Source organism: Thalassophryne amazonica, chromosome 7 (assembly GCF_902500255.1).
Source record: "Thalassophryne amazonica chromosome 7, fThaAma1.1, whole genome shotgun sequence".
Classification (NCBI taxonomy): domain Eukaryota; kingdom Metazoa; phylum Chordata; class Actinopteri; order Batrachoidiformes; family Batrachoididae; genus Thalassophryne; species Thalassophryne amazonica.
Window position 1 is genome coordinate 70,304,058 of NC_047109.1, and position 18,773 is coordinate 70,322,830.

Sequence of the window (18,773 nt, forward strand, 5' to 3'; positions counted from 1 at the left end):
TGAAAATGGCTGTGCCGCGAGAGTCCCCGTCCAACCTGGTGGAGCTTGAGAGCTGCTGCAAAGAGGAATGGGCAAAACTGCCCAAAGACAGGTACACCAAGCTTGTGGCATCATCAAGTCTTGAGGCTGTAACTGCTGCCAAAGGTGCATCAACAAAGCACCTTGAGCAAAGGGTGTGTTTTATATATATATATATATATATATATATATATATATATATATATATATTCTTAGTTTTTTATTTTTAATAATTTTTCAAAAATACAACTTTTTTCATGTCATCATTATGGGGTGTTGTGAACAGAATTTTGAGGGGAATAATGAATTTGAAATAAGGCTGTAACATAAAATGTGGAAAAAGTGAAGTGGTGTGAATACTTTCTGGAGGCACTGTATTAATATTAAAGCCTGCAAAATTAATATTTTATTGAGAAATATTATGTTTTCAAATTTAAGAACTCTTAAAACATTTAAAAAGCTGCAAATGGTATTCCACAACAAGCCACATAATCTGACTGTGTGGCGTGAACAAAAACGATAGCCTTTTGCATACTTTGCTTCACACGCACATAGTTCTTCGTCAGTCACCCACCGGTTACATGACATTTAGTTCCACGTAATATCAGGAGGATGGTTAAGGCAGAGCGTTAACTGAAGATTTAAGAAGCGGCTCCACCCTACACCTGCTGACTTGCTGGCAAACGGCATCACAGAAGATACAAGAAATCTGCACACTACAAAAATAAATACAATTTAAATTGCAGCTGTGCACATTGAGGTCAAAAGTGGGCTGCAATCTGCTCGAGGCTGGTGGATATAACAATGATGTGGTTTTGCTAATTTATCACATTTAAAAAGAAGAAAAAACAAAAGGAAAAAACTAATTAGATCAGGTCAAGTTTTCAGGGAGAACTTAACATGAACCAAACCAATACTGTTAAAACATCTCAGATAAAGGCAAAACATAAATTGAATGTCTACTGGTGAAATAAAGAGTTCATACACACACACACACATATACATACATGTATATGTATGTATATATATGTATGTATATATATATACATACATACATATATATACATATACATACATACATACATATACATACATACATACACACATACATACATACATACACATACATACATACATACACACATACATACATACATACACATACATACATACACATACATATACATACACACACATACATATACATACACACATATACATATACACATACATATATATACTTACATACATATACATATATATATAATTAATAATAACAACAATATTACAGTTTGATGACTTGGTGCTGTAAAGGCAGAGAGAGCAGGGTGGAATTTTCCTATAGCTGAACTATGCAGTAAATTATAGCTCATCATGGCAGAGGAGCAGAGTAATGCAGTAACTTTTAGTGCCTATTTTAGCTTATTCTCTGTTGCACCAAATAGTTTTAAAAGGCCTCCATGCTTGAGATGCTACAGAAAGCAGTGTGACAAATGCTACTAACACAGAGAGAGGAAGCAGCCATGTCAAACTGGGTAAACTGGTGAAACTGTAATTTGACTTCCTGTTATCTTCCTGTAAGCTCTGAGCTGATGCTATGTACTTATAAACGCTATGTACTTGTAAATGTACTTATAGACTAAAATTCTAATTATGGTGTTTTCATCTGTCAGTGCAGTATGGGTCCTATATTGTGGCACTTATCATTTAATAATTATTTTCTCTGTGTGATCTCTTAGAGACTGAGAGGACACTCAACTGACTCGAGCTTTTTTGACATGCTGATACTCAGTGCGTTGTCTCTGTCACATGTCAAAAGAAACCTGAACCACGTAACAAACAGAGCAGATGGAGGAGCATGGTGTTGATACTAAACACTGCAATACATGGATGAATTTCAGCACAGTTACCGGAATTGATTTTCTTTTTTCTTTGAGATTTTACGATTCTATCAGAAATAAGTTGTGCTTATGATAACAAAATGAAAACTGTTTCTACTCTTTGCTGGGGTGTGGCATGTAGTAGCAATGTAGAATGGTGAAGTTATTCGACGAACATGTAGCAGTGCAGAAGTAAAAGCTGAGGAGCTCTCCTTCCACAATGCTCTTTTGAAACAGTGTATTGTAGCACACGTTATGTTACGATATACTGTAGTAATTCTTCCAGTATTCATAATAACAAGTAATGCATACTGCGTAGGGTGTCCCAAAAAATGCCAACTTTAAAAAATTTCGAGTCTCACCCAACAAAAGGTTTCCTTTTGGTGAGTCATTCTCACATGTAAAATTGTTTGCCAATCAGAAATTATTTAGAGGTGGGTCAAGGTCACCAAACATTGAAAATCTAACCGCGACAATCGACATCGGTGCAATAATTGGAATGTCATATCTTTGCCACTTTTAGAACTATTAGATCACTACTTTTCAGATGTGTACAGTTTATTTTGGTAATTTAGAAATTATAGCAGCAGATTGGGTGCTAGATGTTTACTGCAGCGACTATACAGGTCCAAACTTGTGTAGAAGCTGGGCTTCATAGTCAGCCTATGATACTGGTCAGTTAGACAATTTATTTACATATTTACAATACTGTGTTTACTTACTTTTTATTTTGCCTTTATGGCTTTGTTTAATATTTTTTGGTACTTTGTTGATAACTGTCTGCATTCTGCAAGTGCTTACAGATTAATCATAAATGTTGAAAAAAAAAAAAGAAAAAACACTGTTAGGGCCGTTTTTATCATTTCTGTATAATTAGTGCAATGAAAATACTTATATGAATACTGAAAATCAGCTGCTGGTTAAAGGTATGTAATATGTTACTGTGATGCTTTCATATGGAATATATTAATGTTTCTAGTGTTTAGAGAGACCAAAACTGGTGAGTGTCCATACAGTGCTATAGTTTTCTTTCACTTCCCAGTCTTCCAGGTTTCAGATCTGCAAAAAAACTGGCAAAACCAGCCAAGTTTGGAATTGTATATTCACTGCAGTAAACATCAGGCACCAAATCTGCTGCTAATTTCTAAATTACCAAAGGAAATTGTACACAAATGAAAAGTAGTGATCTAATAGTTCTAACAGTGGCAGATATATGACATTTCAAATATTGCACCAATGCCGATTGTCGCAGGTAGATTTCCAATGTTTGGTGACCTTGAGCCACCTCTAAATAATTTCTGATTGGCAAACAATTTTACATATGAGAATGACTCACCAAAAGGAAACTTTTTGGTGGGTGAGACTCGAAACTTTTTTAAAGTTGGCATTTTTGGGACACCCTAATATTGTGACATGTCGTAATACCAGTGTAGACTACAAGACTATAATACTTTGTTCCAGTAAACTCGGCAGTCGCAGCTGGTAATGACGCCACACCCAAAGTTAATGGTTTCCGGTTTCCACACAACACCACAAGTTGGAAAACAAGCTGGATGCCTCCAACCATAAAGAGTGCTACGGTCTAGCAAAGAGACCTCATGGAAGAGCACAGATGGCACAGAAGCTACATTAGTGATTTAATTTACTGCACAGTTTTCTGATAGAGTCATAGGGTGGTGTAGGCAGTTGTTAGCAATATCTGCCAGATTAGCCAATATTAGCAGCACGTGTCCAAAGAGACTAGTAGGATAGTACTGTGTGCACAATTTATTAAACTGGACAAAAAAGAATGTTAAAAAAACAACAGTAACAAAAACTACAGCTTTTACTACTGAAAACTGGCTGCACATATGCATAATACTGGCTATCAATAATGCACACGCAGAAAAAAGTGATATTTTTAGTACATGTTCAACTATAGTTCAAGAGTGCAGTTCATCTACAGTTCAAGAATACAGAAAGTTAAAAGTGTGACCCACCCATAAACAAAGTTATAGCGAGAGCACACTTTCTCTGCTTCAAAGAGAAGGTCCATTGTTAGGTGTCATTTCTTTCCCCTCTATGACCTTTAGGCCTGGTGCTGCTAGTCAACTGCCAGGCGTAGTCAGTGAACTCTTACAGTATCACTATGAGAAAAGGGGAAACTCTACAATGGACAACGCCCCTAACAATGAAAGACAAATATATCTTACCTGGCTGTGAATTATCATGCTTTCTTACAACCATCTAAAACACACATGCCTTTACTGCATGTGCACTGGTAGTCAAAAAATATCAATGCAATGACTTTCTTTCATTCAACCCACAATCTTGGAGTTATCAAAGGATGTTTTGTCATCAAGTTTCAATTCAGTATTGACTGTGGTTCTTGCCTTGAAAACTATTTTTAAAAATCACTTCTAAAGACTATACTGTACATCATAAGTCACATTTTAAACAAAAAAAAAATGCACATCATATTTGAACCCACCACTGCAGGAGAACCATACTGTAATTAAAGCACTTTTATTTTAAGTAAACTGCCTGCTATAAGCACAGACCTGGCTACATGAAAAGTGGTTAAAACATTTTAATCAGGATGGACAATGTCGAATTGTGTGCTCCCTCGCGTTCTGCAATGAAATGTTTCTCTATCTTGGATGAATATTTTCTGTGCTCAGAGTAAAATTTGGACACAGATTTGTGCCTCCCTGCAGCAATGGGACGTTCAAAGAGCAGCGGTTTGTCCTGACCAGAGCTGCTGAGTGTGGGGCCCAGTGACACGGCTTCAAAGGTGCTCTGACTCCCCACCTCGGCCAACCAAATGCAGGGGCAGATCCAGTGCCCCCCAACCCATGGGTCAAAAAAAAAACCTCTATAGCAACAAGTGACTCAGCTAGATACATTTGTACCCGACCATGATTTAACAAGGTGTAGAAAAGGTGTTAACTGTTTCAGCCACAGATATTTCAGATGTTCTCTCATAACACCATAGCATCACCTTCAAGACTGTGCAATAAAAGTTCAAATTAATAATATATATATATATATATATATATATATATATATATATATATATATATATATATAAAGTATCTTTTCACTACACCGCCTCACCCCCTAGGATGGCTGGGATAGGCTCCAGCCCCCCATGACCCTTAAATGGAGTAAGCAGGTATTGAAAATGGATGGATATGCACCAAAATGCAGGAAATGACATCAAATTCTAAATTTCTGGGGTTGATGCCCCCAGTCGCCCCATAGGGAAGCAAAACTTGTTCACAAATCCATGTCCGCCTCTTACAAAATTCTGGATTTGCCACTGACCACAAGTTAGCCTCGCAAACAGTCTGCAGAGCGTAAAATTTAAAGACAACCAATTCTCGCTCCATCCTTAATTTCTGCACTGTCTGGTTACTGCTCCTTTAAATAAATAATTATCAGTGCACAATTTGATCTTCCGAGAAGTCGCCTGCAGTCTACCTTCACTTATGTTTGAGAAATGGAGGTGATGTCAGGTTAAAACTCAGATTGAGTCGAGAATACAATGCGTACTCTGCTGTATAAATGTGGCACTACATGTCCACTTCATTTCAACCAGCTATTGATTTTGAATTATATTCATTTTGTACTTGATCAAATTGATGATTACATCGTAAAATTAAATATCGCAATATCCTGAGTCTCAGTTTCCTGTCACAGGGTTGCATAACAAACAAACACATCCACAGTCAATTTAGTGATCAATTCACCTAACCTGCATGGCCTCAGAAGTGGGAAGAAGCTGGAACACTCATAGGAAGAAACTGGAACACTCAGAGGAACCCATGGAGACACAGGGAGAACATGTAAACTCCACACAGAAAGGACCAGGTGGGAAGTGATCCGAAGATCTTTTTGCTGTGAAGCAACAGTACTAACCACTAAGCCACTGTGCCTATATACAGTAAAACTCACATATAATGGATTCAGGTAGACCAGGGAATTATTACATTTGCAGACTTTCCTGCCAAACGTATTTGATTCATGATCGACATATAGTCGGCAGACACACTGCAAAAACTATTAAAATATGATGGGAGAGGAAGGAGTGAAAACGTAAAAATGACCAATCACAGCCCTTGCAGTCTCCGTCATTTGGCAGGTGCGTGTCAGGCTATGGGGAGGGTTTGCAGCCACGCAGAGGCCACTGATCTAAAGTTGTCTTTGGTTCAAAATGGAATTGCTAGAGCACAGACTTCTTAGATAGCCTGTGATTACAAATAACCACATAGCAAGCTGTACTGTTTCAGATATATGTAATAAAATGCTCAAAAAGGACAGTCATGGTTGGTCCCATACAGCTAGCAGTCGCTACGTAAGCCCTAATATCTTTGGTCTGGACATGGCTTCCCGGCACACTAGCTGTGGGGAATACAGCACTGTGCTTCATCAAACTCTTCTTTTACTTTTCAGCAGGCAGAGAGCTGCGTGTGACACAACTGCTCAATAATTTACTTGAGCTTTTTTTGCATACTTTTGAGTGACAAACTGTATCAGTGTACTGGTGAAAAAAATGTGTACAGCTTCAAAGGTCTATTCTTTTCACAGGACACAGAAGAAAATACCTTTAACCAAATCCCGTTGTACAACCCCTGGCAAAAATTATGGAATCACCGGCCTTGGAGGATGTTCATTCAGTTGTTTAATTTTGTAGAAAAAAAGCAGATCACAGACATGACACAAAACTAAAGTCATTTCAAATGGCAACTTTCTGGCTTTAAGAAACACTATAAGAAATCAGGAAAAAAAATTGTGGCAGTCAGTAACGGTTACTTTTTTAGACCAAGCAGAGGGAAAAAAATATGGAATCACTCAATTCTGAGGAAAAAATTATGGAATCATGAAAAACAAAAGAACGCACCAACACATCACTGGTATTTTGTTGCACCACCTCTGGCTTTTATAACAGCTTGCAGTCTCTGAGGCATGGACTTAATGAGTGACAAACAGTACTCTTCATCAATCTGGCTCCAACTTTCTCTGATTGCTGTTGCCAGATCAGCTTTGCAGGTTGGAGCCTTGTCATGGACCATTTTCTTCAACTTCCACCAAAGATTTTCAGTTGGATTAAGATCCGGACTATTTGCAGGCCATGACATTGACCCTATGTGTCTTTTTGCAAGGAATGTTTTCACAGTTTTTGCTCTATGGCAAGATGCATTATCATCTTGAGAAATTATTTCATCATCCCCAAACATCCTTCCAATTGATGGGATAAGAAAAGTGTCCAAAATATCAACGTAAACTTGTGCATTTATTGATGATGTAATGACAGCCATCTCCCCAGTGCCTTTACCTGACATGCAGCCCCATATCATCAATGACTGTGGAAATTTACATGTTCTCTTCAGGCAGTCATCTTTATAAATCTCATTGGAACGGCACCAAACAAAAGTTCCAGCATCATCACCTTGCCCAATGCAGATTCGAGATTCATCACTGAATATGACTTTCGTCCAGTCATCCACAGTCCACGATTGCTTTTCCTTAGCCCATTGTAACCTTGTTTTTTTCTGTTTAGGTGTTAATGATGGCTTTCATTTAGCTTTTCTGTATGTAAATCCCATTTCCTTTAGGCGGTTTCTTACAGTTCGGTCACAGACGTTGACTCCAGTTTCCTCCCATTCATTCCTCATTTGTTTTGTTGTGCATTTTCGATTTTTGAGAGATATTGCTTTAAGTTTTCTGTCTTGATGCTTTGATGTCTTCCTTGGTCTACCAGTATGTTTGCCTTTAACAACCATGTTTGTATTTGGTCCAGAGTTTAGACACAGCTGACTGTGAACAACCAACATCGTTTGGAACATTGATGATTTACCCTCTTTTAAGAGTTTGATAATCCTCTCCTTTGTTTCAATTGACATCTCTCGTGTTGGAGCCATGATTCATGTCAGTCGGTGAAACAGCTCTCCATGGTGTGATCACTCCTTTTTAGATGCAGACTAACGAGCAGATCTGATTTGATGCAGGTGTTAGTTTTGGGGATGAAAATTTACAGGGTGATTCCATAATTTATTCCTCAGAATTGAGTGAGTCCAAATTTTTTTTCCCTCTGCTTGGTCTAAAAAAGTAACCGTTACTGACTGCCACAATTTTTTTCCTGATTTCTTATAGTGTTTCTTAAAGCCAGAAAGTTGCCATTTGAAATTACTTTAGTTTTGTGTCATGTCTGTGATCTGCTTTTTTTCTACAAAAACAACTGAATGAACATCCTCCGAGGCCGGTGATTCCATAATTATTGCCAGGGGTTGTATATATTGGTAGTGCAGCACTTATTCCACAGAATCAGAAATGTACTTCAGCTTACTAACAATAAGCTGTTTAGTTTGGTAAAAGTTAATCTGGATCCAACTAATTTATACAGACTCACACATACCCTGTGGTTTAAGTGGTTCACAACCACTGGCCAAAACAACATGCTTTTGTCAGCCGACCAAAGCCAACCACTATTTAGAAGACCGCAATGCCACTCATCGCAGCCAAGCACACAGTCAGGCTGCACGACTAGCAGCTGACTGAGTGTCATGGCTCAATGGACCATTTTCAGAACAAAACAGAGACCGCAAGAGAAGGCTGGGGTTGTGACTGTGGTGCAAATGCTAAATATACGGCAAACGTATAAGTGTGGCGTTCATCATGTTGGATCACTGTTAGTTTCAAAAGATGTCCAGAACAGATCCAAATCTATGTATGGCCTACAATATAGGGCAAATCTGGACTGTTTTTGGTAAACTTCAAAGACGGGACACTTCAAAAGTGCTTGAAATAGTGAACCAACTGACAGAGACTAAAGAAAACATAACATTTGATGGAGCAGATGGCAGCAGTGCATTTAGAAGTGTCATTTACATGTGATGTGGCTGAAACTGTTCCCTAGTTTACATCCTTATTACTATTCTCTACATTAAAAAATAGATAAATAAAAAATGCACACTTGTTTACCATAGAGACCCTTAAAGGTCATATGAATTTCTATATAGAACAATTTTTGCATTACCAAGCAAAACATCTGCATGCCACAGCAACCTTTGCATTCATCAGCATCTTGCTTTGCATAACTTATGTACACGTGATTTCTTAGTTTTTTATTATGTCCACCAAGGACGTAATAAAATAATCTGCGTTTATTTATGTTCTCTCCCTGATATACTAGCCATTGCCAATGAGTTGAAAAAGCATGGAGTTAAATTTGTCTGATTAATACCTGCAAATGCACAAATATTCCTTGGTTTGCACACGTGTTTTGTGATCCACAAACACAAATTTCTGATTTGTAACTTGTGTGTTGATTTTAACAAATAAATGTGTTTTTGTAAATATATTATTTTTTTCATTTGTTAAAAAAAAAGGCATTTGCTCAACTAAAAATTTTGTTTGTGAAGTGTGATACAGCATTTGTGGGTCACCGATCACACGCATTCATCGCTTTGGTTACAATACTGCCAAGATTTATGTACAGTCTTCTTATGCATATTTTCACAGTTCTGTCTTACAGCACACATTGCAACACCATAGTATGGAGCAAGTGAATGATTTTTATTTTGAAGTAGATGAATGCTTTAATATAAAATTCAGATAAGATGGGTTACTCTACTCGTATATGACCATAACCCCCTTGGGTCCATGGACTCACCGGCGTGTCAAAGTCATCTGACTATACTTTCACTAATTCCCCTTTTATGGTACTTGCAAATAATGTATTGCAGAACAAAATGGTCAGAACAATCTCAGCTTTTCAGAATGTGAGATATACGTACATCTGTGTAGATGATATTACTAATTACTAATGATATTACATGGCCGTGAAGCTGAAGATATGAAATGTGTGTGTTTTTTGAATTCAGCTGACATCTCACTGCTAATTTTGATCAAATAATTGGACCTCAAGATGACAGACCAACAAGTTTCCAAGAAACAGCAGAATTAAAAACTATATAAAGGTCATACAAAGGAAGAAGGAAGAAGAAGAATAAAAACATGGTACATAAAATGACCTTTTCTATTAAAGTAATGATGTTGTTATGACTAATTAATATTATTAGGCTTTGTGTTTGTGTAACTTCTATTGCAGGACCTGAAAACTGTAAAGATTGAATCAGGACCTAAAAGTGGACCAGTCACAGCTGCCACCTGGCATGTTCCGAAGCTTCAGTGGACCCAATGCTTCATTTACACATGGGCAACATGCATTACAAATGTCATTTTTCTGACATTCGTGGCACATTCCTGACATTCTTAACATGACTTAACGCATCTGATTAGGTTTCTTAACAGTGTGTGCAGGTGTGTGATATTCATGGAGCATGTGTTTGGCTGTCAAAAAAATCTTCCACGAATGTCACATACCACCCTCATTTCGCCTCATGTTGTGGAGTTCGCAACTGAGCATCTTGATTAGTGGTGATCCTTAATAGAGCATGACAGCATTCGTAATGGTTCCTGTGATGGTTCTTGGAGCCCATACTGTCACGCGTTGTTACAAACTGACACGGAAACGGTCACGTTTTGACACAAATTATAACGCGGAGTCACATTTCACTGCGCGCCACTACGAATCACTGTTTTCTGTCATGTGTGCACAATTAAAACCCTGCTGCACCGCATTCAGTTTCATTGATGCAGTATGCCGAAGAGGAACAGCGACGCCAAGTCGGCTAAGTGTTGTTCCACACTTCCTACTGATGCTCCTAATGACGCTCCTGCAGGTGTTCCACCTGGTGTTGTGCCTGATGACCGGGAGAACGATTCTGAGATTCCTCCAGTCTGGCTCTTTCCGTCTCCTTCTCCTCCTTTTTGAGCAACTCTATGGCACAGAGCCCAACTAAGCATGCAATCACAAAGTTCTTCTTCAGCTGTAGATTCATCTGGATGTTGAGGAGCAATCTGGAGCGATGTGAATGGTTCAGCAGCTGACAGTACAATGAATATGGGGTGTGTGGAGACAATTCGCCTGATTTACAAAATTCCTGACAGATTAGTGACAGAACATGATGCGCTGTTGCGCGTTAATGCTTAATGGTTTTTAATCATTCGCCAGCGACACGTGCCATTAATCGTAATGCGTGGTAACAGGTCGCGACAGTTCCTGAAGACACCTGACGCCCCTGCCCCGAATCATCACATTTGTGATCGGCAGCCAAGAATATATACTTCATGGAATTCGTGACTTGTTGTCGTTATGTCTACACGCAGCATAAAGGGCCCTGGTTAGAGGTGTGACATTCCTGCATTCTTGCAGAGAACTACCTGTCCGCAGGTGCTCCTATGGACCTTTGACATCACGTTGTCAAAAACAAGGGGTAGGATTAAGGGAGGAGAAAAAGGATTCGGCCTAGGTTTGCTGGTGTTGATAGACAAGAATTCTGAATTAGTTTAAGTGAGCTACACATATTAAGTTAAAATACTTCCTTTTAGGGATTATTTGTTATCTTAATAAGAGGTAATCTTGCACCAGGGTGCATAGACAGTGCAGATCCTGCAAACTAGATTTTTTGTTTTGCTCACTATAAAGCAGTGACTTCTGAAACAACAGTCAAAACCTGTTTTGTACAGTTTCACCAGTCAGTCACTCAAGCTTTAATGAATATTTTCTCGTCTTCCCTTACTTGTCTCCTTCATGTGTGCTCACCCAGATTTTGATGATTGCTTGAACGAGGCAGATTCACAATACGTTACCATTCTATGACCATTTTTAAATGTTTAATTTTACAAAGGAATATCCACTTTGATGGATTTTGGACTTGTCTGAAGGCAACTTGGGTCTTGTAAGATAACTCTGGTGGGTTCAAATGGAGATTAAAACTAAAAAAATAATGTAAAATAATTCTCATAGGTGTTTCATGACATCCATATGGGACGACGTATGCATCAACTGAATGACGAGCACCTAAGTGGTTGTAGTAGCAGCGGCCACAACTTTTTCCACTTCCCACAGCAAAGAGGAAAAACTAGATTCCAGTAAAATATTGCCAAGTACTACAATGCAACACCAATTCAAGAATGCCGGTTGGAAAATACCCATACATGCAGTGGGATTAGCTTCACTCCTTTCTCGCATGCAGTGAGGCAGAAGCAGTGCGTTGCTAAACTCAAGAAATGTTTATTCCATGCTCCGGAGCATGACAGTCATTTTCTATCTGCTCCATTAGAGGAATTGAAATCACAGAAGAGATCATGTGGCCATTCAGGGATGTGATTCAGTAACAGAGAAATCTGAGGAAAAGGAAACCCTTATGCCGCGTTCACACCGGGCACGACACGAGTGACTGCAGCGACAGGTTGCCATGTAATCCCTATGGAAGGACGCGTTTTGGCGCCAAGTCACGCAGCACGACGCGATGGACGCGAATGAAGCGACGCAAGTGAAGCAATTTTGAGAGACTGGCGCATTTGTAGCACGATATTGCGTAGCATCACGGCACGTTGCCCTCCTCCCCAAGTTGAAAAATCGGAACTTTTTCGTCTTGTCGCGCCGCGATGACCAATCAGGGACTGAATATGTAGTGACGTGGAGATGTCTGGAGTTTGACTGAAGATGTGAACATGTCCTGTCTCTGGTAGCAACCTGTGAGCAGGACTTATGTCTCTTTTGTCCTTTATTTCACAATTATGACAGAGTTTTTGGAGCGAGCAGCAGCCCCGCAGGAGGGGGAGAGGAGTTTCTTTCTTTTTCTTTCTTTTATGTGCGCGTGAGCGAATCGTCCCTAAAGATTATTTTATTAACTACACAGATGTATAATAAAACAAATGGTGACTGGTTTCTAAACACAATTATGACAGAGTTTTTGGAGCGAGGAGCAGCTCCACAGCAAGCAGCGGAGGTTTTTTTAAAAATTGTTCACATGTGCGCGTGTGAACGGGAAAGGAGGTCCTCAAACTGGGTCCTGCAGAGGCAGAAGGACCACTGAAAGCGGCCGTCATCCAGATGCAGCTCCTGCAGCAAATAATGATACTCCCCGAATTGGGAACGTCTCATGACGTTTGCCAGCTTTCCACAACAACTCGCAATGTGTGATCAAGGTCCGTCATGTTAACTTAACTGACAACCGGAGCTGGCGAGCAGAATGGAAGCTCCTCCTATTTGATGATGCACTGGGGCGAATTTTCGCAGCGAAAGCAGAGCGACACAGTGGGAGATGGTGGCACGTCCGTCGCCACGTGACCGAAGCAAATTTGTGGCGTCTGGTCGCACCCGATGTGAACGCAGCATAAGGCCTAGATGCTCTGAAACACATTTTCCTGCATTGTAGAGCAATAAGTTGAAGAAATTTCATGACACTTTCATGAGAACATTTGAGAAAAGTTAGTAAAATACAGTAGTCTCAGCGTTTATTAGCTAAGTTGCACATCATGACAACCCAGTAAATAATACACATCTATCCCTACGGGAGGCCCAATCTTTGCACACCAGTAAAAGCATTAGAGTTGTACTGAAATTTTTCAACATTCACTTCAATAATGGCTGTCTTACCGTCTCAAGTATTTTTGCTTCAGAATTAGCAATCTATCGGCAGAGACGTGAGTAAACCACCCTATATTTGTGAGTTTGATATCTCAGCAGATCTGCATCGACCTGAGGCCACAAATTTTCAATTGAACTCAGGGTGTCATGTATCACAAAAGCCATGGTTCAGATCGGATATGGTTTTAAAGCCGTGGATCAGATAATTTTTTTGGATCAGCAAAATAAAATAAAACAAAATTGCTTTGCTTTTTATTTTTAAAAATAACTTGAGTAATGAAAATAAGGAACTCTTGGTTGTGGTCCCAAATGAAAACCAGGTGTCCAATGTATTACAGAATATTTTAAAATAAAATAGTTGCATTAAATTTCAATATGAACAAAAAAAGAAGTAAACTGATCTGAGTTCTTTTAACAAGCGATGAGGATGTTTACATTGTCTGGAGAGAAGGTGAGGAAAATTATTTTATTTACCCTTTCAGGATAAATACATTCATCCTTTCCACATGCGCTTCGCATGTGACGCTCGGTTCACTGGGCTCATGGCTGCACAGAAAAGAGACGACGGACACTTTGTCCTCAACTCTAAACATTAATGGAGAATTTATTGCTTTATTTTTTTCTGGTTGGCTCCATAAGTGCTGAGGCTTCAACAGGCTGCGGAGCGTGCAGTGACAGCCTTAGCTCAGTGAGGCTGTTTTTTGTTGTTGTTTTTATATAGGCTGCGTGAGTGTAGACCAGCGGCATTTGTTCCATTCAGACTGTGATTTTACTGTAACGCCATCAAAATTAAAGCAGTTATTTATCACTTAAAAAGTCACCATGACGTAAAATGACACTTAGGTAAACTCTGCAATTAATTCATAGTTCACATGTGTGTCAAACCATTTGGGGGGGATTCCGCAATTCTGAAGAAATTTCACATCCCTGGGCTGTTAAACTTAAGATTTTGCTGTGTTACTTTATGAGTATTTATAAAATCTTTTTTTTTTTCTTCTTCTTCTTACACAGATTTCTTTCACTGCACACACAGTGGCTATAAGAGAGTTAAGAAAAAAAGTGACAATTTAAAGGCACATTTCCTGAAGAACCTTTGCACAACGACGTATTTACAGTAAAGAGAATTAGAGAGTAAAAGGTTTTGCTGACCACTGTTATCAAGCGTAGACCGAACCACCGAGCAAGCTTTCGAGCTATTGTGAATTCCCCTCTCTGGTGCATATCTAGCACACCCACTCACATGAACCATAACCCACTATGACCTGTATCAAAACAGCCACTGAAACCTACACTTCCCCCTCAAGCCTCTGAGGTGAGCTGCTCGGCTCATGAGCACATGTTGCCTTGGCTCCTGATGGCACATACAAGGGGAAGCCTGCCAGTAGTCAGTGAGCTGTACTACAGATGTGACTAAGATGAGGGCGGCATTGGAGGAAAAGAGGGTGGCTGTGTGGATTTGTCAGTCACGGAGGCGGAGGGAGGATTTGGGGTGGGGCGAAAGGATGGGGTGGGGGCTTTCCTCTGATTATTCACAGACAATAATCAATGTTAGGGGTTTTTCACAGTTAAATTCGCCTCCAATAAAAACCAAAAAGAAAACAAAATCTGCGTGCTGCTTACAAGAAACGTCTGTCGATGCACGCGTTTATGTAGAAGATGTTTGCCTTTTCACAGCAGAGCACTGCCAAATTTCTGCAAGAACCATTCTCAACCTGGTTCAAGAAACAAGAGACAACAGCACCGATAGATGTCACTGCTGACCGCTGATTACAGTAATATGTTCTTTTCTGTAAGCATGGGGTATTGGCAACCTTTCAGTGACAAAACCATGGAGAGACTGGTCTGACTGGTTGGCCAAGGCTTGAGAATATTTAGGGAATCCCCAGCTTTTTCTCCCTTAATTCAATCCACCACTATTTGTTTGAAGAAAATGGCTTCGGGGTTCTCAAGGGGCCAATTCAAGACATTATAAAGGGGGAAGGGATGTTTGAAAAACATTTTTATTTGATGTTTGAAAGATCAGGAAACAACACAGATTTTATGTCTTAAATGTTAGGGTCCTGGCAGAGATGTCCTCTGATCTCCAAGAACAATGCTACCAGCAACCCACCCACTGCGTCCCACCCCATTCATGAACACGTCCTGGTCCTTCTAATCCAAACACGCCAACATAATCTCTAGCTATCACCGACTCATCTACCTGCCGAGGAAGAAGTGGAAACTAAACAAACGACAGGAGACAAAGGGCCACTTTCACCTTGATCACTCAGACAGGCAGGCAGACGCGTCAGAGGGAGGAGAGGAGAGAAATGTAGAGATTTAAAATCAAAGACATGAAAGACGTCGACAGCAGACAGGGAAGATACTGGATGGCACCTGAGAGACAAATAAAGGATCAAAGAGGAGAAAAGACATCTTAGATCAGGAAATCTGTACAGACAGGAAGAAACAGGAAAAGCTAAAGAGATAGGAGAATCTCTGCAGATAGATAGCACCTGTGTATTTTTCACCAAAACCTTAAAATGAAATCTCAAATTGCACTGATAATACCCATGACAAAATCAACAAATACAGTGGTATGTTAAAGTTTGGGCACCCCTGATGATTTCCATGATTTTCCTTTATAAATCATTGGTTGTTTGGATCAGCAATTTCAGATAAATATATCATATAGCAGACAAACACAGTGATATGTGAGAAGTGAAATGAAGTTGATAGGATTTACAGAAAGTGTGCAATAATTCTTTAAACAAAATCTGGCAGGTGTACTGTATAAATTTGGGCAGTCCAACAGAAATAAAATACATCAATATTTAGTAGATCTTCCTTTTGCAGAAATAACAGCCTCTAAACGCTTCCTATAGCTTCCAATGAGAGTCTGGATTCTGGTTGAAGGTATTTTGGACCATTCTTCTTTACAAAACATCTCAAGTTTGTTGGTTTCTGAGCATGGATAGCCCACTTAAAATCACACCACAGATTTTCAATAATATTCAGGTCTGGGGACTGAGATGGCCATATTGTACTGAATGTTGTACTTGTTCCTCTGCATGAATGCCTTAATAGATTTTGAGCAGTGTTTAGGGTCGTTGTCTTGTTGAAAGATCCAGCCCCGGCGCAACTTCAGCTTTGTCACTGATTCATGAACATTGTTCTCAAGAATCTGCTGATACTGACTGGAATCCATGTGACCCTCAACTTTAACAAGATTCCCAGTACCTGCACTGGCCACACAGCCACACAGCATGATGGAACCACCTCCAAATTTTACTGTAGGTAGCAAGTGTTTTTCTTGGAATGCTGTGTTCTTTTTCTGCCATGCATACCACCCCTTGTTATGTCCAAAGAACTCAATTTTAGTTTCATCAGTCCACAGCACTTTATTCCAAAATGAAGCTGGTTTGTCCAAATGTGCTTTAGCATACCTCAAGCGACTGTATGTGGTGTGTACGCAGAAAAGGCGTCCTCTGCATTACTCTCTCATCCAGCATCATCTTGTGACAAGTGCACTGTATAGTTGAAAGAGACACTATCTGCAGCAAGAACATGTTGTAGGTCTTTGGAGCAGGTCTGTGGGTTGACTATGACTGTTCTCACCATCCTTCGCTTCAGCTTATCTGAGATTTTTCTTGGTCTGCCACTTCGGGCCTTAACTAGTACTGTGTCTGTGGTCTTCCATTTCCTCACTATGTTCCTCACAGTGGAAACTGACAGCTGAAATCTCTGAGATAGCTTTTTGTATCTTTCCCCTAAACCAGTCCTTCTCAAATAGTGGACAGCATGAAGCCAAATAAATTTAGGCGTCACTTAAAGACATTACACCCCAATCACGCAGATAAGCCGCTTGAGTTTTTTTCAGTGAAAACATGCCGAATATTGCCAGCAATCATCCCACTTTGTGAATGCTGCTTCAGTAAACCAGCGAGCACCGTTGGCATCATAGCACCATAGCAGAGGAGCTGAGCAGCAGTAGACATGGCCTACTGGATGACGCAAGTGCTGCAAAAATAAAAACTAATAAAAATAAGTAAAAATTACAAAACATAATCATAAAAAATCAGCACAAATTTTTTTATTCATTTTTGTTTTGTCTTTTAAAGTGTTTTATATATTGTGCTCCCGAGTAAGTTGTCTGATCAATTTAAATTTATTATTATTTATTGATTTAATTTAATTTTGTTTGTCAGTATCAAATGGCAGTCAGTCAAAAAATGTTTATAGTTTAAGGTTTTTTTTTTTTTTATTTAATTTAAAGCAAAGTGATGCAATTTTTGTCTGTTAAAGACTAAAATACAATGTTAATAAAGTTATTCTTTGCTGTAAATTGATCTAAAGTTCTTTCTTTTTTTCTCTGCTGTAAATTGATCTAAAGTTCTTTCATTTTTTTCTTTAATGTTAATAAGGATACAATGTTATGCAGAGGTGTACTTATAATAATTTAATGGACAAATGATACTATTTATAGTCACCGCGGACAGTGGGCCGGGGGCACGAAATGTTTTCTTCTTCCTAAGGGGAGCGTAACAGAAAATAATTGAGAAGCACTGCCCTAAACCATGATGTTGAACAATCTTTGTTTTTAGGTCATTTGAGGGTTGTTTAGAGGGTCCCATGATTAGGGTTGGGTACCAAGAACCGGTTCTTTTCAGGTATTGTCAAGAAATGATTCGATCTACTGACATCAATAGCCTTTTTGCTTAACGATTCCCTTATCTGTCCTTCAGGACGGCCGTTGCTTTTGGGGATGTTTGGTGCGAAAATGATCATGTCTCTACGTTGATTACAGAACCCCTGCAGGGTCTGTAACCATTTCTGCAGCGTGGCTCTTCTTTGAAGCTTGAAGCAATGAAGCATTGATCCGACCCGCTGCTTCGTTAGTTCTTTGTTTTATTTTGCTTTATCTTCATTTTTCCCTGCTAAAACCCCAAAGAGCATATGTCTGTGAGTAGTATTTACCTTTTTTATGTTAAACTGACTTATGGTCTTCTGAAACAGACGTATTTTATAACTTAAAAAGGGACAGATACTAATGCGTTAGCATGTCTATGGCATTGTCAATGTTAAAGTTAGCATTTCAGCACGTTTGCGTGCATTTGTTTTCTGTATAAAGATTAATGGCTCAGTGTTTGCTGTCGTAAAAGAGTCAAATGTATTGCAAATTGTAATATTTTTTTTAATTTATTTTGGTTATATATTAATAATAATAATAATAATAATAGCAACAACAACATTAGTAATAATAACTAATACAATATTAGTAATAATAACTACAATACAGTTTTAGAGAAAGAGACGAAAGGAACCTGATTATAAACACAACAGAAAATATAAAACCATCTATCAATGAACATAAATAAATAAATAAATAAATATAGAACTAAATAACTGTTTCC

The 18,773-nt window shown here is 39.0% G+C and overlaps 1 protein-coding gene across 5 annotated transcripts in view; it reads right to left on the reverse strand.

The window, feature by feature from the left end:
* atg5 (ATG5 autophagy related 5 homolog (S. cerevisiae)) overlaps window positions 1-18,773 on the reverse strand; it is a 77,233-nt gene that overhangs the window by 4,938 nt on the left and 53,522 nt on the right. Inside the window, exon 8 of one of the 5 annotated variants that reach the window (XM_034174405.1) lies at window positions 15,581-15,756. The exons of the other annotated variants lie outside the window; for them this stretch is intronic. Coding sequence (XP_034030296.1) covers window positions 15,668-15,756 — 89 coding nt within the window. The 3' untranslated portion in view covers window positions 15,581-15,667. Of the gene's footprint in view, window positions 1-15,580; window positions 15,757-18,773 lie in introns of those variants that run through there. 5 annotated transcript variants of the gene reach the window in all.